The sequence below is a fragment of the Oncorhynchus mykiss genome, chromosome 11 (assembly GCF_057628025.1).
Source record: "Oncorhynchus mykiss isolate SJ-2025 chromosome 11, ASM5762802v1, whole genome shotgun sequence".
Lineage (NCBI taxonomy): Eukaryota > Metazoa > Chordata > Actinopteri > Salmoniformes > Salmonidae > Oncorhynchus > Oncorhynchus mykiss.
In genome coordinates, this window is record NC_143032.1 from 59,185,464 (window position 1) to 59,211,291 (window position 25,828).

The 25,828-nt window shown below is 42.8% G+C and overlaps 1 protein-coding gene across 9 annotated transcripts in view; it reads left to right on the forward strand.

Moving 5' to 3' along the window:
- Nucleotides 1-25,828, forward strand: part of LOC110536043 (transcription factor 7-like 1-A) — a 46,686-nt gene that overhangs the window by 18,445 nt on the left and 2,413 nt on the right. For 7 of the 9 annotated variants that reach the window (XM_021621554.3, XM_021621553.3, XM_090190658.1 and 4 more), the window contains 5 exons: nucleotides 7,445-7,528; nucleotides 21,554-21,689; nucleotides 21,871-21,973; nucleotides 22,716-22,799; nucleotides 25,610-25,756. In XM_021621554.3, coding sequence (XP_021477229.1) covers nucleotides 7,445-7,528; nucleotides 21,554-21,689; nucleotides 21,871-21,973; nucleotides 22,716-22,799; nucleotides 25,610-25,756 — 554 coding nt within the window. Of the gene's footprint in view, nucleotides 1-7,444; nucleotides 7,529-9,033; nucleotides 9,246-21,553; nucleotides 21,690-21,870; nucleotides 21,974-22,715; nucleotides 22,800-25,609; nucleotides 25,757-25,828 lie in introns of all 9 variants that reach the window. The other 2 variants (XM_090190659.1, XM_090190660.1) reach the window with 1 other exon arrangement.

Genomic DNA, 25,828 nt, shown 5'->3' on the forward strand with positions numbered 1-25,828 from the left:
TTTTATACTGACTTTTTCTCAAAGATGCTTCATGGCCTCCTGCCTGTGTCAGCTGGTCTGAGGAGTTATATAAAAGTTGGCAGACTTGTCCTCGTTTAAGATCAAATTTACCCAGATGTGTAAATATTTATCTACATTTTCTGGAAAAAGTGTATTTTTTGTTTCTACCTCAGTTTAGAAGTGATTATTGTGTAGAGGTATTTACCCTGTTGTGTGGGGGTGTATGGTGGACTTATTATCGCATCATAACCTGCTTGGCTGGCACCACACACTCTATTATGTTGGTAACCCATGCTGTCTCTGTCAGTACATTTGTGTTTGTGTATAAATGAAAAATGCAGGTTTCATTGATGTCATTTGTGTAGATATTGCACTTTTTTAGCTCACACACACACACACACACACACACACACACACACACACACACACACACACACACACACACACACACACACACACACACACACACACATAGAGAGAGAGTTAATTTGATTTCTCTCTTGAGCTTTACATTAAACATCCAGCCAACCACTGTTAGTCACAACTAGTTCTGGAGTTAATTACAGAGGTTTATGGCTGTGCATTTCAATGAAAGTAGGCTGCTCCCCAAACAATAAAATGTTGTGTTACTGGACAAACGGTGCCAGGGGAAATTACGTGAAAGGCTGACAATGTCTCCTCCGTTAAAAGTGTAGCATGGCTTGACATTGGACCGCATTAATACTGAGTTTACCAGGGTAGTCTATCACAATTGAAACCAGATACCACATAATTGACTTCAAATAATTGAGTGTAACAGCGTGACTGCCTACTCTCTTTGAATGAGAAAGTGAGCCTCCTGCCAGACACATTATTTTCGTGTGGCTCTAATTATACATTGTTTTATTTGACCAGCCTGCCGTTGTTTTCTGTAATACAATTGCTAACTTATTCCAAACTTTCACCCCAACAAGTGCTTATTTTCCTGACCACATCTGATCTGAAATTGCCTTAAAGTAAAATGATACTGTACTTCGTTTAAAGAGACATTCACTGTTCTGCTGTAGCAACACTCGTTAAACTCTGGCAATAATTCTTGATCATGTCAACCCCCCCCCCCCCCCCAAATACAAATTGACCCTGATACCTGCTTGAGATACAAAAAAATGCAGTCTCATTAAAGCAACAGTCTTTTTCTCTCTAGTAAAACCCTCAAGGCACTATTCAGAAAGGCCAAAATAAGAGGTATATCTTGGGCTTGCACTGTTTGTTTGTGTAAAAATAGATTCTGTATACATTTGTTTTTGCAGCTAGCCTAGTGGAATGAGACGGAAGTCAAAATTCATGAGTGGGGACTTTACAAACAGAACCTGATTTTTAGCAGCCTAAATAACAGCCTAAATCAATCAGGGCTTGCAGACCAGTATGGCATTTTTCAGAATATACATGAACTAGTCATATGACACTAAATCTCACTGAGTTCAATACAATTTAATCTATTTCGTTTTTGTGTCATTTAGAATTCCTTACAAATGAATCTAATGCATGTGTAGAAGAACGCAAGCTGCCTTTTTACTGTTGAGCATCAAACCAATTAGGCTCCTGAGTGGCGCAGCGGTCGAAGCGGCGTCACTACAGACCCTGGTTTGATTCTAGGCTGTATCACAACTGGCCGTGATTGGGAGTCCCATAGGGTGGCGCACAATTGGCCCAGCATCGCATAGGTAAGCCAAAATTGTAAATAAGAATTTGTTCTTCACTGACTTGCCTAGTTAAATAAAAGTTGAATTTTTTTAAAAAAAGTGTTGATGATTCTGCAAGTTTTTCTTTGTTTTTCTGTGTCTTAAACGTCAACTTTGTAGTTTGTAGACGAGCATGGGCCAGTGATGTCACCTCTTTATTTGACCAAGACTGATGGTTGTAAGAAAGCATGGATGGTTGTTATGTTGGATTTATCTGGGACTGTTTGGCACAGTGTGTAACTGATTTAGAATCTTGGCAAAGCCCCTCCACTGTGTTTTTAAGACCTCCCTCATGCTGCCTCCCCTCTTCACTCTTCTCTTTCCCTCTTTGCGCTAATAGTTCTTTTGTATACAAGAGCATGTTAAGAGGCCTATGAGCCTGGCCTTAATAGGCCATGTTGCCATAGAAACCAGTGCACTCTGGATGGCTGACCTTTGACCCAGTTTTTCCTTGGCTGTGAATAAGAGAGCAGGGCGACCAACCTGGTCACAATAGAGGCCCAGAGAGCTGAGGGAGTGCCCCTGTCACAGTCACTTAACTTCACTCCTCCACGTACTAATGGACACTTTGAATGTGCTAGCCATTAGAAGGATGCTAGTGACACTGCTTGAGACAGCAGCCTTCTCGGGGTTAACCCCATGCATAACCTGGGTGTCTGCTCTGGGCTGGGGCGTTGGGAAATATCACCCCGCTATTCACATATCCTACCAAACACATCTATCATTTTTATGTTCTCAGATTCAAAATGGCATAGTTTGCAATGTATTCATTTGAAGGCTTGTGCATTTGGCACACAGTTTATCCTTAAAGGACTGTTTCTGGGGCTTTGAAAGTGAATTGATAGTGTTTCTAGTTGTTGTTGCATTGGATTAGCTCATCAACTTTTATTCAAGGTCATGTTTTTCTTTCATGTAAAAACATTGTTGTTAATAGCTGACAACTCCATGAAGGTGAGCAGTGTATATCTATGTTTACATAAGAAATGGTAAATACAGGGTGTGGATATATTCACGGTAACTAATTGTTATTTCCATCAATTATGTAGGCACCATAATATTTTCTCTGTGTAAGTTCCTTCGTTTTCCTGAGGATTGTTTTTATGGACAACTTCCTCTTATAAGGTAATCCACTTTACTGCAGACTGGATAATGGGCTGTTTTTCCACTAACAGCTATTTCTGTGGCCAGTAGCAGCCAAGCTGACCAGCATAACTTCCCATCGTTTCCCTGTCAGTTAACCACTAATTAGCACAATGAGGGCTGGAGTTTGCTTAATAATTGTCTATGTAATTGCCTGTAATGTCCTTAAACAATGGATCTTAATTCAAATTTAGACCATTGTTTTTCATTTTATGACATGCATAGATCAAGGAGAGGTGGCAATGGCTCGCATAAGCAGGTGATTTGAGCGGAAATAAACAGGGAGGGACTATGGCGTAAGGATTGGCAAGGCCATTGTGTGGTGCTGCTGTTCATATAGGTAGAGGATCATTAACAGCTCACTCTTAACAGCAAGCTGTGTGGCCCATTTTCTGTTGAGGGGCAAAAGAAAACAATGGGGAGGGGCTCTCCACAAAGTAGGTGATTGACATATATGCTGGAGCAATCCCTGGAAGCATTTCTCTTTCCCTGCTGTTTGGAGAAGAGTGTTGAGAGTGGGGTTGATGGCCCCAGCCCAGAGCAGACACCCTGCCCGCCAGGCAGGTTTTCTGCCCTGGAGTGTCCCTGTCAATTCATCTGCTGGTATTGGAAGGGCAACTCCACCACTTTTCAACCTCATTTTTATTATCTCCAGCACAATACCAGTGTCAACATACTGTATGCGAAAAATACGCATTTCAAAAAAAGATGTCATCAGCTACAACTTTTAACTTTATATACATCATCAAAAGTTAGAACATTAAACAGGGATTTCCAAACACTGAGATTCACGGTGATGTGGGGAGCAAGAAATAGTATTTTAGCCAAGGTTGCTCGGCACAGACACACGGTAGCGTTTGCTGGCCGAGAGTACTTAGAACGTCTGAACAGAGTGCCGGCCATAATGTAGAAACTTAGTGCAAACCCATTCTACATGTAGAACCGTGCAGAAAGGACATCCACCAGTGGGTGAACCCTAAAACACACCGTGCCGAATGAACGGCAGATCAGCATTTGGTGCAGTGTGTGTGGTCCCTTAAAATAGACATTGTAGACATTTTCAAAGACACATTTTTATAGTTGATTGACTATAGAACAAAATAACCTGAGGATGTGTCAATCGCAGATTTGATTAAACCTTTTCAAGGAGTTGTAACGACACGGCAGATAGTTAGTGGAAAAGTTTGGGCTGTTTTTTCGGTCTCTGGCAGAGTGTCTGACTTACTTTGACAACAAATGTCCAGACATCTGCCTCTCCTCTCCTCCATGCTCTGATGTTGTTGCCTTGCCAGCAGTATGACGGCACACACTTCAGAGATGACAAAGACACTTGGCCATGTTTCCCCCTGCTCTGTGAGAGAAATGTAACAATTAGAACCCAACTCTGGCAGTCCGCATGCCCCAGAGCATATGTTGTATTCTCTCTGTTCGAAAAACCAAAGGGCTTCATCTTGGCTTTTGGGAAATTTTCTGTGGTGACTCTGCCACCTTTGTTGCATCTGGGTCCCTGATAAGTAGCACAGTATTCTACTGATGTCTATTCTGAGTTCTGGAGGCAGAGGGAGGCTGGAAGACAATTAGAGGCATGGAAATGGATCAGATAGTTGCAGAAGTTGACTTTTATTTGCACAGCTCTCACAGCTTCTGAAACTCTTCACCAGAGCAGACTCTACAGTGAAACCAGTGTCTCTATGGAGGCCAACGTAGGCCTGCTCAAATTGTTTGTTTCTAATGAAATTAAGGGCATCTACAAAGCATTACTTGACTGCCTGAAGTTTACTGTAAAGTGTAATTGCTGATTTTAGTTTCAATTGTTTCAATCTTTTACAGATTATTCAAGACTTCAGCCATGGGAATAACCATTTTAACAGTATCTTCTCATTTACCATGTGTTCCTTTCTGGGTTTTATGTACGTGTATTTATTTTGGGGTGATTTATTCAAATCTGTTGACCAGGTTTTTGTGTTTTTAGTCAAACAGAATTTTTCATTGATTTTGATTGAATAAGGGTCCCTTGATTCTTAGTCTAAATGTTCTGTTATTTTGAAGAGAGAACATTGCATTCCCACTTTAATTTGAGGCTTCTGCCCCGAACTTGGAGTGTAGGAAATATCTATATAAAATCTAGACTCTCAGCTTTTCCTGCATGAGGAACACTGACCTGTGTGTGTGGAAAGATTTATAGAAAGCAGTTGAATAACTCTGAAGCCCCCCTGAGTTGATCCCCTACCACCTCTCCCTCTCTCGTAGTGTGCGGCTGGTGTGTAGTTGACTACAGTGATGTAGGAACTGCTGATACTGGCTGTGTGAGGTAGACATTTTACAGGGAGGGTTGGGGAAGATGGACGTTTTGAAGGGGTCTTTCTCTAACTAGCCGCTGCATCGAGTACAGTGACAATTCTATGAAGGAGGCTGGCTCATTTGACATTTAAAAGTGCCTCAGGGTATGTTCCCCAGTCCCCTTAGAAGCTGTCCAATAAGGGAAGGAGGGGGTGGGAGAGCTGGGGGCTGGCATGGTCAGGCCAGGGTAGACCAAATGCTCACAATAGGGCTTGTTTCATTTGTGGAGGGACTTGTGATTGACATAGATTAGACAGTGAAAAATGTATTGTTTTGGTTATCCCTCCAGAAAGCAGCATTCATTAGGCAGTATGCACAGAACAAAATAAAGTTTCAATAGGGAGCTAGCAGCATCTAAAAGCAAGGGCCTCCTGACAGTTGTATGGACTTGGGCCCATTAGGACCTGCGATTCAGCCTTGAGCAGTGTGGTGAAAATGAAGAGGACTGATGTCAACTCCAAGAATCCCCCCCCCCATTTTGGATGGGAATAAGGGTCCCCTTTCCCCCCCTCCCTCAGTATTCTATTGGGCCCCAGCTGTCAGGAAACAATACCCTCTGCCTGCTCCGACAAACTCATTCCTGAAAATGTTTTTCTCCCTCTCTCCCTTTCCCCCTCCTGTTATGTCTTTTCCATTTTTAACCTGCAGTCATCCAAGCTTCCTTCCTCCCTATGAACTCAGAGTGATGAATGAAGCTTTAAAAATCTAATCCTGCACAGATGATTGTCAACTCCTTTTAAGCCCTGAAAAGGTTTTTGTCATCTTTCACATGCATGCAGCGAGTTCTCCCCCTTATAGACTTTGCAACAGTACAATGTATTAAGTGCACAGCCTTGGTTTATGTAAGATGAGGAAACGTACCATGTCTTATTGTACAATATGGCTTTTTTCCATGCAAAATAGATATTTTATTTTAATCTGGGATATGGATTTTGAGAGAGAGATGAGTAAAATAGCTGAAACAGCTAAACTGTTAAAATGGTCTTAAACCCTTAAAATCAGTACAGCGAAACAGTCAAAGTTTGCCTGATAAAACCCAAGCCCCAGTGACAGAGGTTGATTATGGGGACTCTGAGATGCACGTCGTTCTTCCTTCTCTATTTAGCCTACTGCTGACCCAGCCATTTTGGGGAGTGTCATAGTGAACATAAATTAAACTACGGAGTAATGTGTAAAACAACTCGCAATTACTAAACAGCAATGCTGTTACATTACTACTGACACAGGCTGAGGCAAATGTAAAAAGGCAATGTAGAATATCTATGATACCACAAATGCAGCAGAAACTGAAAGGAAAACCTTTTTAATTCATTTGAAATCGTTGGATACCATGGAGAAAATGCACATGTATGACAGTCTGCTGTATTCGGTATTTAAACTGATTCACAAACCAGATGGCCGAGCTCTGCATCGGTCTGAGCACCAGCTCCACACACCGCACCAAGACTGATCTAGAAAATCTATTTTAAACGTGTTGCTTTCAGGAGGAAATAAAACAACTCCTCCATACATGACCCTGTTCCATGGGGAGTTACACATGGGCTGGGCGGCCATAAATGAACAATTGTGTTAAACTCTGTGCCAAAAAAATGGAAAAGAAAACAGTAATGTTTAAGCCAATGATAACAACTATGATAGCAAGTTGAAAAATGCTAACAATAAAAGTGGATTAGTTTGGTTTGGGTCAAAAGGCCAAAACAATTCACCAGGATGCCATAGGTTTAGTGCGGAGACCCCACCCCTGCCTTTCCCCTCTCCTGATGGAGCTTCCTTCCAGCTGTCCCTTCCCACCCGCTAGTCGATGGGCGCCCACAGCTGGAATCTTGTTTTTACCCTGACAAACTGCGATTTCACAGTCCCCCTCCAGTCCGCTGTGTTCACATCCCTCTCCCCCTGCTGCCAAAAGCCGGTGTCTGACTCCAACAGCATATGAGTCTCATACAGGTGTCTGTCAGAGTTATGGCTCTCTGCTGGCTCCCACACCATTTATTACACTGTGGTCTGTTCTGGAATAGCTAAACCATATTTCATGCTATTCATTCTCAACAAGCATTAGCGAGTTAGTCTCGACACATTATAGCAAGTTCGATAATAGCATATGGTGTAAAACTGTGTGATTTGTAGCTTTACCCTGTATATGAAGCAGATTAGGTATAGAAATACATTCCTTTTCTCTGTGATCGCTTTCATTTGAATCTATCTAAATAATCCTGATTTCATGTTACTCCTTCTTCACCCCACAGTACCTGCAGATGAAATGGCCTCTGCTGGATGTCCCTGGAGCTGCTGGACTCAAAGACTCCCGCTCCCCCACCCCAGGACACCTAGTGAGTACACCATACCATCTATCCATCCACTGGGTCTAGTAACAGCTCACAGCACCCTTCACTACACTACATCATTACACAACAGTCATCTAGTCATTCCATACCATGCCAGGCCAATACATAATTTATCATTAATTATCATATAATTTAAGGTCACGTCCGCCAGTTCATATGCCTTTCCGTAGAGAAGTCATCCGTGATTATGTTTTGGCACAGCCTCTTTTGTGCACCTCTGGACATGCAGGACCTGCTGGGCCTGTTACACCTCATATGGAACCGTGTTTTAGTGATAACACTAGATAAACGCCACTAGGGATCAACATACCATGAAGTGGGGAGAGAAAGAACAGCATATCTTGCTGATCTGGGGTTAGGGAAGTGATCTGTAGATGTGCTCAGAGAGAACCAGCCTCAGTCAACACGCTGTGGGAAAATAACCACAGTGACTCAGCCTGTGACCTCAGTAATCCCGGCTAGACGGGTCTGTTTAGTTTGGTGTGTTTGTCGGATCTCATAAACGCAATGATGCACTTGACAAAGTCCTCATTGAGTGGTGTCAATGGGAAGCTGTTGTCAGTGGGAGTAGTGCAGGCCTTGTCCTGGGGAATCCAGAGCTGCTCTGTGGCTGACTTCACTCTCTGTTAAAATGGTCTTGGAAGCCAATTTAAATATATTTTATTACAATAAGTGCTGACCTGTCGGTGACTCTGTGAGCATGGCTCGTTTGTCCGCTGTGCCCTGTTTTGTTCCTGCCAATGGATTTTATTTTATTTACTTAATATATAACATTATGAAATGCATGGTCTTGCATTATGGAATAGCAGAAAATGTGAATAAGGAGCAGAGTAATGGGAAGTGAATCAGGAGGAATTGAAAGGGACTATTGAAGACTTGACGTGAACACTGAGGACTCTGGCTTGGTTCCATGCTGCCCTGCCTTGGCTGAACTCTGGATTTCTCTGTTGTGGCGAGCCTTCTATATCTGTGCGACGTCTATTGAACCAGGAAGGTCAAATAGAGAGAGACTTATTGTGTACTTTGCCATTCAGGCGTGAGGGATTTACTGTAGCTAATTTTGAAGGAGAATATTTGACTTATTTTAATTGCCTAACTTTAGATTTGGTAGTGGACAGTTTGCTGGTTCCCATCTCAAGTCACTGTCTTTCACTTTTTACATGTCCTTCCCCTTAAATCTTTTCTGGCAATAGAGTATTGGGTCATGTGAATTAGAAGAGGAAGTAGCCATTCTAGATCAGGTGATCTGAGACAAAGGGTCATCAAATGTGTGAGCAGAAGCATCCTCTGATACAGAGGGAGTGTAGCAAAGGAAGGCTGGGCCACTGGGGATTCAGATTGAAACACCCCACTGTGCCCTTACCCCCCCCCCCCCCCCCCCACACACACACACACACACACACACACACACACACCACGGCCATAAACCCACATGCCCTTCTGGTGAGCTGCTGCCAGGGAGCCAGGCTGATTATGTGCTCATTACCCAGGCAGCAGAGAGGGGGAGCAGGAGGCAGGCTCTCCAGGCCTGCAGGGCCCCAGCACTGCACTAATGAGAGCAATGGGAGCGGATGGGAACATGCAGAGGTACACGGGGGTCCAGGGATTACTGCCCAGGGGCCAGGGCCAACACCAGCCAGAGGGACCTGAGGAGAGGGAGCCAGGGGACAGCAGCAGGGCTTCCATCAACCACAATATTGATGTATTCCTGCTCTCTTCTGCAAGCACTCATTACATGTCATAATTGTATATTCATGATGGCTGGCGTGGAGACAGCGTTTTTCTCTGATATTGATTGTGGGACTCCTGGAGGTGACCCTCAAGTATGCGCACATGCATGTACCTTCAGAATCTTAAATTGTTCATACACATATGGCCCTTTTACTGATGACTTATCTGCCCTAGAATGTGTTTGTAGAAAGGCATTCTCCCCCTTCGTGTATTTGCTGATGAATTAGTCATTTAGCAGCAGTTCTACAGCAGTAATGAGATGATGATGCCATCGCTGATGATCAGATTCCTGGTGACTCAGATCATCAAGTGTCCCTCACGGTGCCTGGCCTGCAGCAGACAACAATGTCAATTGTAATGAATGATGTAGCTGGTCTCACTTGGACTCCTCTCGTTGTCTTAGTGGACCATGAGCGAGAGGAAGCTTTGAAAAAGAAATTCAACCCTTGTTTGGAGATGAGAAGCCTGTGGAACGGGGAATTCTGTCCTGTAGCTGCTGTGCAGATTGGGTCCATAAGGCCTGTATGCTAATCAGAGCCTGCTCCGGCCGAGATCCTCAATTATTTACGAGACAGGTTTGTTTAGCATTCAGTTGGTTTTGCTTTTGGTGGTACGGGTGGGCAGACTAGGGAGAAGGGAACAATAGAAGGGAACATTGCTTGTCTGTGAATACCCACCCCCGCCCCCATATCATACTCAGAGGGCTACCTCTTCATTCATTATACATCAATGGCGATGCAGGGCCAGTTGATGTATTGTGGGAGTCAGCCCTTGCCTTGTCTCTCCACCAGTAGTGTCCGGCCTTGCTGGAGCAGACTGGACAGGGAGAGAGCTGTCTGCCATCTGGTACCACAGATCATTTGCACAGCAGCAATAACGCACTCCTCAAACTAGAGTAATGCAGTCCGATCATAATCATGGAGGTCATGCTGCCAATACCGCTCCTTCAGGTCATTCTACCATTCCTACTGATTGGTCCATGTTAGACTGTTCGACATGTCATTAGTTATAAGTGACTCAACATTAAAGTGGCACTCCAGTCTCCTTTTCACCTCATTTAACACCTGATTTAGTTAACAAAAGGCACATCTCAATAGGTGGTCCAGGTAAGTCATGACATCACAAGGAGGAGGGTGGGTCTTTCCTCTTTTGTTCTCTATTGCAATGGAGTGGGAGGCAGATGACATCACAACTTCCCATCATACAGTCCATTGTGAAAGTATTCGGCCCCCTTGAACTTTGCGACCTTTTGCCACATTTCAGGCTTCAAACATAAAGATATAAAACTGGATTTTTTTGTGAAGAATCAACAACAAGTGGGACACAATCATGTAGTGGAACGACATTTATTGGATATTTCAAACTTTTTTAACAAATCAATAACTGAAAAATTGGGCGTGCAAAATTATTCAGCCCCTTTACTTTCAGTGCAGCAAACTCTCTCCAGAAGTTCAGTGAGGATCTCTGAATGATCCAATGTTGACCTAAATGACTAATGATGATAAATACAATCCACCTGTGTGTAATCAAGTCTCCGTATAAATGCACCTGCACTGTGATAGTCTCAGAGGTCCGTTAAAAGCGCAGAGAGCATCACGAAGAACAAGGAACACACCAGGCAGGTCCGAGATACTGTTGTGAAGAAGTTTAAAGCCGGATTTGGATACAAAAAGATTTCCCAAGCTTTAAACATCCCAAGGAGCACTGTGCAAGCGATAATATTGAAATGGAAGGAGTATCAGACCACTGCAAATCTACCAAGACCTGGCCGTCCCTCTAAACTTTCAGCTCATACAAGGAGAAGACTGATCAGAGATGCAGCTAAGAGGCCCATGATCACTCTGGATGAACTGCAGAGATCTACAGCTGAGGTGGGAGACTCTGTCCATAGGACAACAATCAGTCGTATATTGCACAAATCTGGCCTTTATGGAAGTGGCAAGAAGAAAGCCATTTCTTAAAGATATCCATAAAAAGTGTTGTTTAAAGTTTGCCACAAGACACCTGGGAGACACACCAAACATGTGGAAGAGGGTGCTCTGGTCAGATGAAACCAAAATTGAACTTTTTGGCAACAATGCAAAACGTTATGTTTGGCGTAAAAGCAACACAGCTCATCACCCTGAACACCATCCCCACTGTCAAACATGGTGGTGGCAGCATCATGGTTTGGGCCTGCTTTTCTTCAGCAGGGACAGGGAAGATGGTTAAAATTGATGGGAAGATGGATGGAGCCAAATACAGGACCATTCTGGAAGAAAACCTGATGGAGTCTGCAAAAGACCTGAGACTGGGACGGAGATTTGTCTTCCAACAAGACAATGATCCAAAACATAAAGCAACATCTACAATGGAATGGTTCAAAAATAAACATATCCAGGTGTTAGAATGGCCAAGTCAAAGTCCAGACCTGAATCCAATCGAGAATCTGTGGAAAGAACTGAAAACTGCTGTTCACAAATGCTCTCCATCCAACCTCACTGAGCTCGAGCTGTTTTGTAAGGAGGAATGGGAAAAAAATTCAGTCTCTCGATGTGCAAAACTGATAGAGACACACCCCAAGCGACTTACAGCTGTAATCGCAGCAAAAGGTGGCGCTACAAAGTATTAACTTAAGGGGGCTGAATAATTTTGCACGCCCAATTTTTCAGTTTTTGATTTGTTAAAAAAGTTTGAAATATCCAATAAATGTCGTTCCACTTCATGATTGTGTCCCACTTGTTGTTGATTCTTCACAAAAAAGTACAGTTTTATATCTTTATGTTTGAAGCCTGAAATGTGGCAAAAGGTCGCAAAGTTCAAGGGGGCCGAATACTTTCGCAAGGCACTGTACCAACTCATGGAATGCCCTTGTCTAAAAAAAACACTACTTTCTTAAAAACATATATTTTTTTACCTTTTTAGTGTGTGTACCAGGGTAGATAAGTCGATTTTTAAATCAAATTGGTTCTGGCCAATTGTCGAGGAAAAGATGAAAATCCCATTGCGAAGTAATGCTTTTTAGCCTATTCATTGATGGAAATACCAGTCTATGGAAATTCATTTGACTGGTCATGCTTATCGGTCTATATGTTAATTGGCATAATTTAGTGGAATTATAGTGACGAGTGTGTATTCTGCAGTATATTCATCATGTACCTTATTTATCACACACGTACAGCATACAGAGTCTTTGAGTGGGACATCTGTCAGACAGCGCGAGAGCTGCTGCTGCTGCATCTCAAATGCCAAGGGAAGGCCTCATCACCGTGTCACACACCACTCTGCAATGAGCTGGAGGCAGTAGGATAGGCATTTTGAAAACAACATAGTTCATTGTTTGAAACCTGAATGGTTGAATACATTATGAGGAATGTATTTCCTTGCTTCAAAGTAGGCTACTAAATCTCTTAGTGGATATTTTCATCTGTCACATGAAACCTCTCACATGAAAGTGCCCTTTTGACAATGGTGTTTTCCTGCTAATTGCATTGCGAAACGAACATTCACGTGTAGCCTACTGCCTTGTGTGGATTGCTGAGCTTATAATGTGAAGAACATTTTAAGCTAAACGTTCTGATCTGTTTCATCAGACGCATTGCTTAAAAACAAAAAAAACTTGTTTGATGTAGCCAAGGCCTACTGTTTGTATGAATTTGGGATCAATCTTCCCACAACTGTCCCAGAGTCTGTTTGGAATAGGCTATTTCCTTCTCAACAAGCTGACCAAATAGAACAGGTCAACTGTCCTACTATGGGGGATAGTAGATTGACAAAGGCTAGTGATTTTGTCGTGCGTTACTCCTCTTGTAGGCTGAGGAAAAGTACATGTGGACAGTTAGTCTAAGCATCTTCAAAGTGCGCATCAGAATTTGGTCAGAAGGACCGCACATTGTTGCATCTTCGACTTGCATGTTCTGTTAATTTGAATGACCATAATCTAAATGTGATTTGTGTCATTCTGAGCACCGTGAATGGACACCCTAATCAGGTTATGCACCCAATGCATATGGGTCCGGTACATTTCTCAAATGTCCAGTAAATTCAAATGTTACCGGTCAAATGTCGTGGCACTTTTTCCTAATGGAAACCCTGATGTGTCCTTCACTGTATTTATACACTACAAAAGTATGTGGACACCTGCTCGTCCAACATCTCATTCCAAAATTGTGGGCATCAATATGGAGTTGGTCCCCCTTTGCGGCTATAACAGCCTCCACTCTTCTGGGAAGGCTTTCTACTAGATATTGGAACATTGCTGCAGGGACTTACTTCCATTTAGCCACGAGCATTAGTGAGTTTGGGCACTGATGTTGGGTGATTTAGGCCTGGCTTGCAGTCGGCGTTCCAATTTATCCCAAAGGTGTTCAATAGGGTTGAGGTCAGGGCTCTGTGCAGGCCAGTCAAGTTCTTCCACACCAATCTTGACAAAACATTTCTGTATGGACCTTGCTTTGTGCACAGAGGCATTGTCATGTTGAAACAGGAAAGGTCCTTCTCCAAACTTTTGCCACAAAGTTGGAAGCACAGAATTGTGCCATTGTATGCTGTGGCGTTATGATTTACCTTCACTGGAACTAAGGGGTTGAGTCCGAAGCATGAAAACAGCCCCAGACCATTATTCCTCCTCCACCAAACTTGACAGTTGGCACTATGCATTGGGGCAGGTAGCGTTCTCCTAGTATTCGCCAAACCCAGATTTGTCTGTCGGACTGCCAGATGGTGAAGCGTGATTCATCACTTGAGAGAACGTGTTTCCATTGCTCCAGAGTCTAATGGCGGCAAGCTTTACACCACTCCAGCTGACACTTGGCATTGCACATTGTGACCTTAGGTTTCTGTGCGGCTGCTTGGTGATGGAATCCCATGAAGTTCCCAATGAACATTTATTGTGCTGACGGTGCTTACAGAGGCAGTTTAGAACTTGGTATTGAGTGTTGCAACCAAGGACTCGATTTTTACATGATACGTGCGTCAGCACTCGGTGGTCACGTTCTGTGAGCTTGAGTGGCCTACCACTTCACGGCTGAGCCATTGTTGCTCCTTGATGTTTCCACTTCACAATAACAGCACTTACAGCTCTAGCAGGGCAGAAATTTGACGAACTGACTTGTTGGATAGGTGGCATCCTATGACTGCAACGTTGAAAGTCACTGAGCTCTTCAGTAAGGCCATTCTACTGCCAATGTTTGTCTATGGAGTTTGCATGGCTGTGTGGTACATTTTATACACGGGTGTAACTGAAATAGCTTAATCCACTAATTTGAAGGGGTGTCCACATAATTTTCACTAGCAAAAGTTAAAAGATCAATGGGGGATGTTTACAAAGAATGTGACTTCCTAATGAGATCGGATAGCCCTAACTTCAGTGTTTGTCTGCCCAGTCATCAGATCATCAGTACTCACAGCACAAAATGGCCTCATGCTCTGAATTTGACAAAGACAGAAGAATTCCTCTATCTTGTGTTTCAGTACCCCATTACAGAACAATCATGTTGACAACAGGAGCGTTGGTCTTGGTCACTGTCAGCAGCTTGTCATAACTCACTTAGAGCAGGATGGAGGTCACCAGATTGCTTGTTAAGTGAATCGAAGTAGTAAGAGCTTAGCATTGACATGGGTGTGCATCCAAAAAGGGCCTGTCCATGGAGTTTCCGTTGATATTTTCGGCACATTAGACTGAATAGCAGTTTTTGTAAGACATCGAATGAGAATGGTACAGGTTGGTTTTGGCAAAGCTACTTTCTGCTAGCTTGCAGTCAAAATTTGTTTTACTGGGTGTGCTCTGAGATTTGCCATGTTGCATTACGCATTAAACAACCAGAGTCCATCATAAAATCAAAGGTTTTGGAAAGCCTTAACTGAATACTGATGGGAAGGCTGCAGTCCTTCCATGGCTCTGCAGAAACCTTGCTTTTATAGACACACACTGGACTCAGTACCTCAGTGAAAGTCAAATATAGGAACCAGGTCCCGACATCTAAGTACACAGTCATCTGAAAACCAAAACTTTCAAAATCGGCTATTTGATTAATCAGTGGTGAATAATCTCTACATCCTTTTTTAGTAATTTCACCATGTTTGTAGGTTTCCAGTAGTTACCACATTCACAAATTCATGAAAAAAAAATGTAGCTTTTTGTTTTTATTTTAAGGGTATGGTTAGGCATAAGGTTAGCAGTGTGGTTAGGTTTGAAATCACATTTAAAGAAGATAAGTTGAACAAATAGGCCGGAATCTATGACTTTGTGGCTGTGGTAACTAGTGGTCACTATGTTTGTGTCAATGCTTGCCTTTTCGCTTGCCCTCTCAGTTCCTCGTGACCTAGGTGAAACACTAAATTATTTATTGGTGTCTAGCAACTGCAACGTGACACAGCCATTTTGTTAACTTTAAATGTAATTGCCATTGACCCTTTCAGTGGGGATGACTGTTCAGACTTTAAGCGATGCAACTTGTCTGCTGTAGTTTTTGGTGGGCTTGTTCTAAAAGCATATGACAGTCAGTCCACTCTTATGTCCTTTTTCCTGTTGGCATTGAAAACAATTATTGGATTTCTCAGCATGCCATGCATTCTTTTCACTCTTTCTTTCCTGGAGTTTTGAAAAGCCTCTGAGCCTCCCACCCAGAAGGGGTCACGTAGCAGAAAGGCACACACAAAGCTCTGGGGTTATTCAGTTTCTTCTGAGCGCTCTTCCCCATCGGCTGTTTGCCTAGTAATTCAATTCAGATGTGCAGGATCCAAAAACATGTTTATTTGAATGAAATCTACCCCTCCACCCACATTGACCAAGGACTAAGCTTTTCTTAGCAGTGTTCCAAGTTTAACGGCCCAGTGAGGTACTGCCACCTTGGCCTCTTTTGCCTCAAACCGCTTAACAGACAGCCACCTTGTCTCTGCACTGGCTCAGCAACTTTTTTCTATTTTTCATTTTCCTGTTACCGTGTCAACTCGAATCCAATATCATTCAACAGTGTTACCACACGTCAGTTGTGAAGGCATTGTGCTTTGTTACAGTGGACTGGGTAGTTTAACGAGCAGGCAGGTCTATGTAGAGAGCACGATGTCTGTGTGTCAATGCAGGTCCCGTCTGTCTCCAGATTGCTCCTATGTCCCGGCCGTCACGTAGATGTTGTTTTATATTTAAAACACAGCTCATGCTCCATGTGGTTTCCATATTACACCTTGACCACGGCTCATGAACCCAAGCATGTGAGGTTGTGATGGGTAAAAGGGGTAATTAGAGGCTGAATGGAGGTATTGATGGGCAGGGGAGTTCCTCCTTTTATTTAGAACCATGATTTAAGTTGGCGTTCTTCACTTTTACACATTAAGACTACTTGTTTTTGGGCAATTCATTTTTTTCATGTTGGCTAACTGGTAACTACTGTTGAACTGCTATCCAACTGAAAGTTCAATGTGACAGAATGAAGAAGTGTAATACCAATGCTTTTATTTAATTGTAACTACTCGCAATTATTCTGATCGAGAGGGAGGGACTTGCTTATTGCTTTTCTGTCAGCATCTAATAACCCAGTAGAAGTTGATGAGGTAACCATCTATGTACTTAAAGGTAGACCACAATGGGACCTCTCCTCTGAAGATGGTTTAAGCAGGTAGGCCGCTGGCCTAAATGCTTTTGCATGTGGACAGCCCACGTCTACATATTTCTGTTCCATTTTTTTGCTTGCTTTACTCGTATGCAGACTGGTCTTCATGTTGAAACTGGCGCTGTTAAACTTTAAACTCTCTTCTGAGCGAACACATGATTGGTGTATTCCAAAGTATGAATTATTAATGGCGATCGTTTCCAATTCTCACTGAAGTGCTTCCCAAAAATGTTGGCTCTCAGGTCTAGAGGTCTCAAACAGCATCCACAATATAGGGAAAATTCACTCACATTGTACATGAAGTGGAACAACAAAGAATGTCTAAAGTATACATGACATTTGGGCTTTGGGTTTTCTACATTATGCATAAATGCTTTATGCGACCATCCAGTCTTTTTCTCTAGTTTTCTTTAGCAGCGGTGGCAACAGTCACAGAAAGGAGGGGATACCCATTTGACTTCGTCATTGCGCTAATGCTAGTTAGCAACCTCCTTCAAACTGCAAGCAGAGACATAAAAATGGTATCCATGAGTTCATCTGACTCTGAGAAAGTAGATAAAGGGCCTCATTTCCAAAATCCCCAAATATCCCTTTAAGTTTACATTGTTGGCATTTTTCCATCCCGGAAAACGTGTTTTCTTTATTTGTACTATTTTCTACATTGTAGAACAACAGTGGGGACATCAAAACTATGACAGAACACACACAGAATCAAGTAGTAACGAAAAAAGTGTTAAACAAATCAAAATACATTTTTAGTTCTTCAAAGTAGCCACCCTTTGCCTTGATGGCAGCTTTGCACATTCTCTCAACCAGCTTCATCTGGAATGCTTTTCCAACAGTTTCACATGCTGAGCACTTGTTGGGTGCTTTTTCTTCACTCTGCGGTCCGACTCATCCCAAACCATCTCAATTTGGTTGAGGCCTAGAGGATTGTGGAGGCCAGGTCATCTGATGCAGCACTCATCACTCTCCTTCTTGGTAAAATAGCCCCTACACAGCCTGGAAGTGTGTTGGATCATTGTCCTGTTGAAAAACAAATGACAGTCCCACTAAGCCTTAACCAGATGGGATGGCGTATCATTGCAGAATGCTGTGGTAGCCATGCTGGTTAATTGTGTCTTGAATTCGATATAAATCAGGGACTGTGTCACTGGAAAAGCATCCCCACACATCACACCACGGTGGGAACCACATATGCGGGGATCATCCATTCACCTACACAGCGGATGGAACCAAAAATCTCAAATTTGAACTCGTCCGACCAATGGACAGATTTCCACCGGTCTAATGTCCATTGCTCGTGTTTCTTGGCCCAAGTAAGTCTCTTCTTCTTCTTATTGGTGTCCATAAGTAGTGGTTTCTTTGCAGCAATTTGACCACGAAGGCCTGATTCACACAGTCTCCTGAACAGTTGATGTTGTGTGTGTGTGTGTGTTACTTGAATTCTGTGAAGAATTTATTTGGGCTGCAAACTGAGGTGCAGTTAACGCTAATGAACTTATCCTCTGCAACAGAGGTAACGCTGAGTCTTCCATTCCTGTGGTGTTCTTCATGATAGAGAGTTTCAAAGTTCATTTCAAAGTTCTTAAAAATGTCCGAATTGACTGACCTTCATGTCGTAAAGTAATGATGGACTGTCATTTTCTCTTTGCTTATTTGAGCTGTTCTTGCCATAATATGGACTTAGTCCTATTTGGTAAAATACCATCTTCTGTATACCACCTCAACCTTGTCAAAACATAACTGATTGGCTCAAATGCATTAAGAAGGGAAAAAAATCCACAAATTAACTTTTAACAAAGCACACCTATTAATTAAAATGCATTCCAGGTGACCACCTCATGAAGCTGTTTGAGAGAATGCCAAGATTATGCAAAGCTGTCATCAAGGCAAAGGGTGGCTACTTTGAAGAATCTCACATTTAAAATACATTTAGATTTAACACTTTTTTTTGCTTACAACAGTGTTGATGTCTTCACCATTATTCTACAATGTAGAACATAGTACAAATAAAGAAAAACCCTGGTATGAGTAATTGTGTCCAAACTTTTGACTGTATGTACAGTGAGGAGAACAAGTATTTGATACACTGCCGATTTTGCAGGTTTTCCTACTTACAAAGCATGTAGAGGTCTGTAATTTTTATCATAGGTACACTTCAACCGTGAGAGACAGTCTAAAACAAAAATCCAGAAAATCACGTATGATTTTTCAGTAATTAATTTGATGTCATGAGATGTTGCTTCAATATATCCACATAATTTTCCTTGCTCATGATGCCATCTATTTTGTGAAGTGCACCAGTCCCTCCTGCAGCAAAGCACCGTCACAACATGATTGTGCCACCCCCGTGCTTCACGGTTGGGATGGTGTTTTTCGGCTTGCAAGCCTCCCCCTGTTTCCCCAAACACAACAATGGTCATTATGGCCAAACAGTTCTATTTTTGTTTCATCAGACCAGAGGACATTTCTCCAAAAAGTATGATCTTTGTCCCCATATGCAGTTGCAAACCGTAGTCTGGCTTCTTTATGGTGGATTTGGAACAGTGACTTCTTCCTTGCTGAGCGGCTTTTGAAGTTATGTTGATATAGGACTCACTTTACTGTGGGTATAGATAATTTTGTACCCGTTTCCTCCAGCATCTTCGCAAGGTCCTTTGCTGTTGTTCTGTGATTGATTTGCACTTTTCGCACCAAAATACGTTCATCTCTAGGAGACAGAACGCATCTCCATCCTGAGTGGTATGACGGCTGCGTGGTCCCATGGTGTTTATACTTGCTTACTATTGTTTGTACAGATGAACGTGGTACATTCAGGCATTTGGAAATTGCTCCCAAGGATGAACCCGACTTGTGAAGCTCTATAATTATTTTTCTGTGGTCTTTGCTGATTTCTTTTGATTTTCCCATGATGTCAAGCAAAGTGTACGTAAACGTCTGACCCACTGTTATTGTGATACAGTGAATTATAAGTGAAATAATCTGTCTGTAAACAATTGTTGGAAAAATGACTTGTGTCATGCACAAAGTAGATGTCATGCACAAAGTATACTTGCCAACACTATAGTTTGTTAACAAGACATTTGTGGAGTTGTTGAAAAATGACTTTTAATGATTCCAACCTAAGTGTATGTAAACTTCAACTAGGTGGTATGTATGTATGTATGTATGTATGTATGTATGTATGTATGTATGTATGTATTATCATCGTACGTACGCAATCCTATAATATGAAAGCTTTATCCATGTATCATTGGCTTATTTTTTTATTTACATCTAATATGTACTTTACCTTTTACAAGGCTTTGCATCTGCAATTTCCTCATCACAACGGACATTATTAAAATCCAAACAGGCTTTGGAAGCAGGAGAAACACGTTTGCAAAGACTTAAAAAGGGGGAGAGGTTGGAACTGCTTTAAAAAAGGGCAGAAAATGCATGCCTGATATTTGGAACAATTCTAAGCAGCATGAAGTAAGAGAGCGTACAGTCGTTTCAATGCAAACCTTGTTCCATCCTGGACCTCGTTGGTTAGACGAGAGGTTGAGAAGGGGGTTGGGAGGGATACTGAAGAAAGGTTAGGTTGGAGGAACAAGACTCCTTTCTCTCCCCCCCCCCCCCTGGCCCTCACATGTGACGAGTTGGGCCAACAAGCGTTTCATTGAGCAGGGCAGCCAGAGGAAATAACGGTGAGGCCGAACGCTGCCTAATGAAAGTAGAGACGCTGGTTATTATTATTATCATCGTATCATCCTGGCTGTCCTGGCCAGGTCCGCTAGCTAGCTGCACTAGAGTCAGGGCATATGGCGTTTCTCTGCCACCACACAGCCCTATTAAAATAGCTGAAATAACAATGAGTCTGCTCCAACAAAATCAGTTATTGAACTCCTTGAAGTGTATGTATACCCCACCTCCCATTGTGATTGATGCTGTATTGTGAGTGCTTTGAGTGTATAGGATTTGATTCTCTTAGACTAGATCGATAGATCTAGTACCAGTGTACTCAAACCATATCAATGAGGAACTAAAAACACTGTTCAGGATTAATGTCATCCTACATGGATCAATGAAGAACTGAATAGTGTGCGGGCAAGTTAGTGGCTTGAGAGTAGGGATTAGCCATGTGTATGGGCATTGAGCTACCTACAGTACTGGGGGCTTGTGTTGGTGTAACTTTCAGATCTTGGGCCCTGTTGCTTTGCCTGTTGGGCTGAACAAACAGTTCTCTCCTCCACGTAATGGCCGTAATGGTGTTGGTATGCATCTGCAGGCTTTCACTGTGTCTTGGTGGGGATCCAGATTGCATCATAGGGCCTGTCACACACACAGCCACAGCCTGCATTGTTTACCAGGGAGGGAGGCAGGCAGACGGGCAGCATTCTCAGGCATAGGGACTCACCTTTACCCACATGATACAGTGACTACCAACAACATGTGTCATGACCTTTATGCCAACAGAGTCCATGGTGGATTTGGAACAGTTTGCATTAGGATGCAGAGGGCTATGCATGTTGGTCATATATGGCAAGCATCAGGCACAACAAATGTCAGACTTATGAATGAGCCTGTTTCTGTTTGAGTCTTTGGAGACCCAGGGAGACTATTAAAACCCTGGTCTATCTAGTCTTCTCTCTTTCTGGTGTCTAAAGCCCCTCTGTGTGTTCCTCTCCTCTCGTCTCTCCTACAGTCCAACAAGGTCCCAGTGGTGCAGCATGCTCACCACGTCCACCCGTTGACCCCCCTCATCACCTACAGCAATGAACATTTCTCCCCCGGAACCCCTCCCTCACACCTCTCCCCGGAGATCCTTGACCCAAAGACCGGTACACACACACACACACACACACACACACACACACACACACAACCTCAATGCAAGCATTACATGGCTTGCATTAAACTTAAACTGCAGTCTATATATCTATTAATTTCTTAGAGAAAATGACCTTGACTGTGACTTTAAATTATCTATTGCTTCAATTGTCCCCTCTGTGTTCCCTTCAGGCATTCCTCGGACTCCCCATCCATCAGAGCTCTCTCCGTACTACCCCCTGTCTCCAGGTGCTGTGGGACAGATCCCTCACCCTCTGGGATGGCTGGTGCCACAGTGAGTAACACACAGCATTAAATAGAACAGTATTATATACATATTTATGCACTGGCATACCATACACCCTTGCAGCAGAGGGATGGGAGTTGCTATGGGCTCTGGGGGCCACAACCACAAAACACCCTTCTCCCCAGATAGCATATGAACATGTTATAAGCCATGGCAACAAAAAAAAAATTAAATGACAGAAAAAAAATATATAATAATCTCAGCCTCATAGCAAAATGTGTAGAATAGTAGGAAATGAGCTATAAAAATGCAAAATACCCTCAGCCTCATTGCAAAATATGTAGAATAACATGAGATTTGCTATAAAACTGCACATTTTCCTCTCTGCCCCATGGCAATATGTCATGTATCTGTGGAGTAACCCACATCCTCCTAACTCATAGACATGGAGAATAGTTTTGTTAAAGTGCATTTATCTCAAAGTACAGTCCTAACCTGGTATAGTATAGGAGAAACTTTGAATACGGTATATGTACAGTGTTTGTCAAACTTTGCGGTATAGGCACATTCTGATGCAATTTTGATAATAAAACACTGACATATTTGAGATATTTAGGATAAATTCTTCACATTCTATGGGTTTTGCTATGGGTCTTGTAACCAATTTGAACGGTGCTTTTCCGCAAGCAGGGGATTGCAGTTGAGTGCTGGATTAGTGCTGGTGCGTTATCTGTCAGCTGTGTCTGATCCTCTTCTCACTGGTGCCTTCCTCTACTCCTCTGATTCTCAGGCAGGGCCAGCACATGTACTCTATCCCCCCGGGGGGGTTCCGGCACCCCTATCCCACCCTCGCAATGAATGCATCTATGTCCAGGTGAGTGGATCGCTTTGCTCTTTGTCACCCAGTCTCACCATCATCCTAGCCATCCCCAAAAAGAGAGCAATATCTTGTGGTTGTAATGCATTCTGTAGTCATGTTTATGATGTTCTCATTGCTGAGTTTATAACAGTCTTAGGACAGGGGTATCCAACCGTGGACAGCCAGTGGGTAGGGACTACAAAGGAATAGGGGTGCTAAGTCTTCTAAAAACGAGCTCAGCCTTCCTTCCAAAGAGAGCGTGAACAGATTATTGGCATTCAGAACCATACGCTGTAGACAGCACAGTCTTTTCTGTGAACTATACTACCCTGGCCAGGCCAATGTTCTCAGTTGATCTGCTACACACACACACACACACACACACACACACACACACACACACACACACACAGATGAAAGGGCTGAGAATCGATTACGACAAATCAAAGCTCATCTGAACCGACAACTCCCATCTGATTGAACTTTCTGCCCGACTGTCAAAATTTGAAAGATTTGTAGCGAGCCTTCCGGTGTTAGTATAGGATGAAATATTCATCAGGGTCTCTGTATGATCAATAGTATTCTCAGCTCCTGCCACAGTGTTACAAAGTTTGTCTTGCCGTCTGTCCCACCTGAACAAGGCTTGTTCATGTAATATTTGACAGTTTTGTCATAAATATATGATAATACTGTATGTACAGTGCCTTGTAAAAGTATTCATCCCCCTTGGTGTTTTTCCAATGTTGTTGCATTACAACCTGTAATTTAAATGGATTTTTATTTGGATTTCATGTAATGGACATACACAAAATAGTCCAAATTGGTGAAGTGAAATGAAAAAAATAACATGTTTCAAAAATGTATAAAAATAAAAAAGTGGTGCGTGCTTGTGTATTTACCCCCTTTGCCATGAAGCCCCTAAATAAGATCTGGTGCAACCAATTACCTTCAGAAGTCACATAATTAGTTAGATTGCACACAGGTGGACTTTATTTAAGTATGCACCTGTTCTGAAAGGCCCCTGAGTCTGCAACGCCACTAAGCAAAGGGCACCGCCAAGCAAGCAGCACCATGAAGACCAAGGAGCTCTCCAAATAGGTCAGGGACAGAGTTGTGGAGAAGTACAGATCAGGGTTGGGTTATGAAAAATATCTGAAACTTTGAACATCCCACGGAGCAGCATTAAATCCATAATTAAAAAGTGAAAAGAATATGTCACCACAACAAACCTGCCAAGAGAGGGCCGCCCACCAAAACTCACCCACCAGGCAAGGAGGGCATTAATCAGAGAGGCAACAAAGAGACCAAAGATAACCCTGAAGGAGCTGCGACGCTCCACAGCGGAGATTGGAGTATCTGTCCATTGGACCACTTTAGGCCGTACACTCCACAGAGCTGGGCTTTACGGAAGAGTGGTCAGAAAAAAATAAGGAAACATGTTTGGTGCTCGCCAAAAGGCACATGGGAGACTCCCCAAACATATGGAAGAAGGTACTCTGGTCAGATGAGACTTAAATTTAGCTTTTTGGCCACCAAGGAAAATGCTATGTCCGGCGCAAACCAAACATCTCTCATCACCCGAGAACACCATCCTCACAGTAAAGCATGGTGGTGGCGGCATCATGCTGTGGGGATGTTTTTCATCGGCAGGGACTGGGAAACTGTTCAGAATTGAAGGAATGATGGATGACGCTAAATACAGGGAAATTATTGAGGGGAAACCTGTTTCAGTCTTTTAGTCTTCCAGAGATTTGAGACTGAGATGGAGGTTCACCTTCCAGCAGGACAATGACCTTACGCATATTGCTAAAGCAACACTTGAGTGGTTTAAGGGGAAACATTTAAATGTCTTGGAATGGCCTAGTCAAAGCCCAGACCTCAATCCAATTGAGTATCTGTGGTATGACTTAAAGATTGCTGTATACCAGCGGAACCCATTCAACTCGAAGGAGCTGGAGCAGTTTTTCCTTGAATGGGCAAAAATCCCAGTGGCTAGATGTGCCAAGCTTATAGAGACACACCCCAAGAGACTTGAAGCTGTAATTGCTGCAAAAGGTGGCTCTACAAAGTATTTACTTTGGGGGGGTGAATAGTTATGCACGCTCAAGTTTTATTCATTTTTTTTGTCTTAAATTCTTGTTTGTTTTACAATAACAAATATTTTGCATCTTCAAAGTGGTAGGCATGTTGTGTAAATCAAATGATACAACCCCCCAAAAATCCATTTTAATTCCAGGTTGTAAGGCAACAAAATAGGAAAAATGCCTGGACACACTCACATGAAGTCTGGACACACTCACATGAAGTACAAGCTTATAGTGTATTTTGGACTTTCAAAACCATATCTGTCTGTTAAATTGAGATTTTTATGAAGCATTAAAGGATTTTCCTTTCATGCATTTAACAAGAATGTGTGGCAGAGGAGCGTGGAACTTAATTTCCCCCTTTGTCCATGTACAATGTACCATTGTGTTAGCACCACTCTCATTTTCCAACAGCTATCTGAAGGTGTTCTGTTCTGATAGCTGTGGAAGAAAGACCCTGCATGGTTTTGAACACGGGAAGCAGTGGTTTCCGGTGTCAGGTCCCCTCTGTCACCATGGTTACCATACACTTCACTTTTCTCCAGGCATGGTTGGATAAAGGGACTTTTGAAAAAGCCTTTATTTGAACAAAAAAAAAGAAATATGTAGCTCATTGTGGGCATTACTTTAGTCTAGACTCCAGACAAACAGTCGACTTGACAGGTCAGACCCAAAGAGTGTGTAAGAAGTTTGTTGAAAGTTTGTTAACCGTTAGGGTTGTGTTGTCTTTGTTGTTTCCAGCTTGGTGTCCAGCCGTTTCTCCCCCCACATGATGCCCCACCACCCCCACGGCATGCACCAGACTGGCATCCCTCATCCTGCTATCGTATCACCAGCCATCAAGCAGGAACCAAACACTCATGACCACATGAGCCCCTCTATGCATTCGTAAGGACCAATAACTGAGATTCTTCACATTTACCTTTATCCAAACATATAAACACTTTATTTACTCTTATT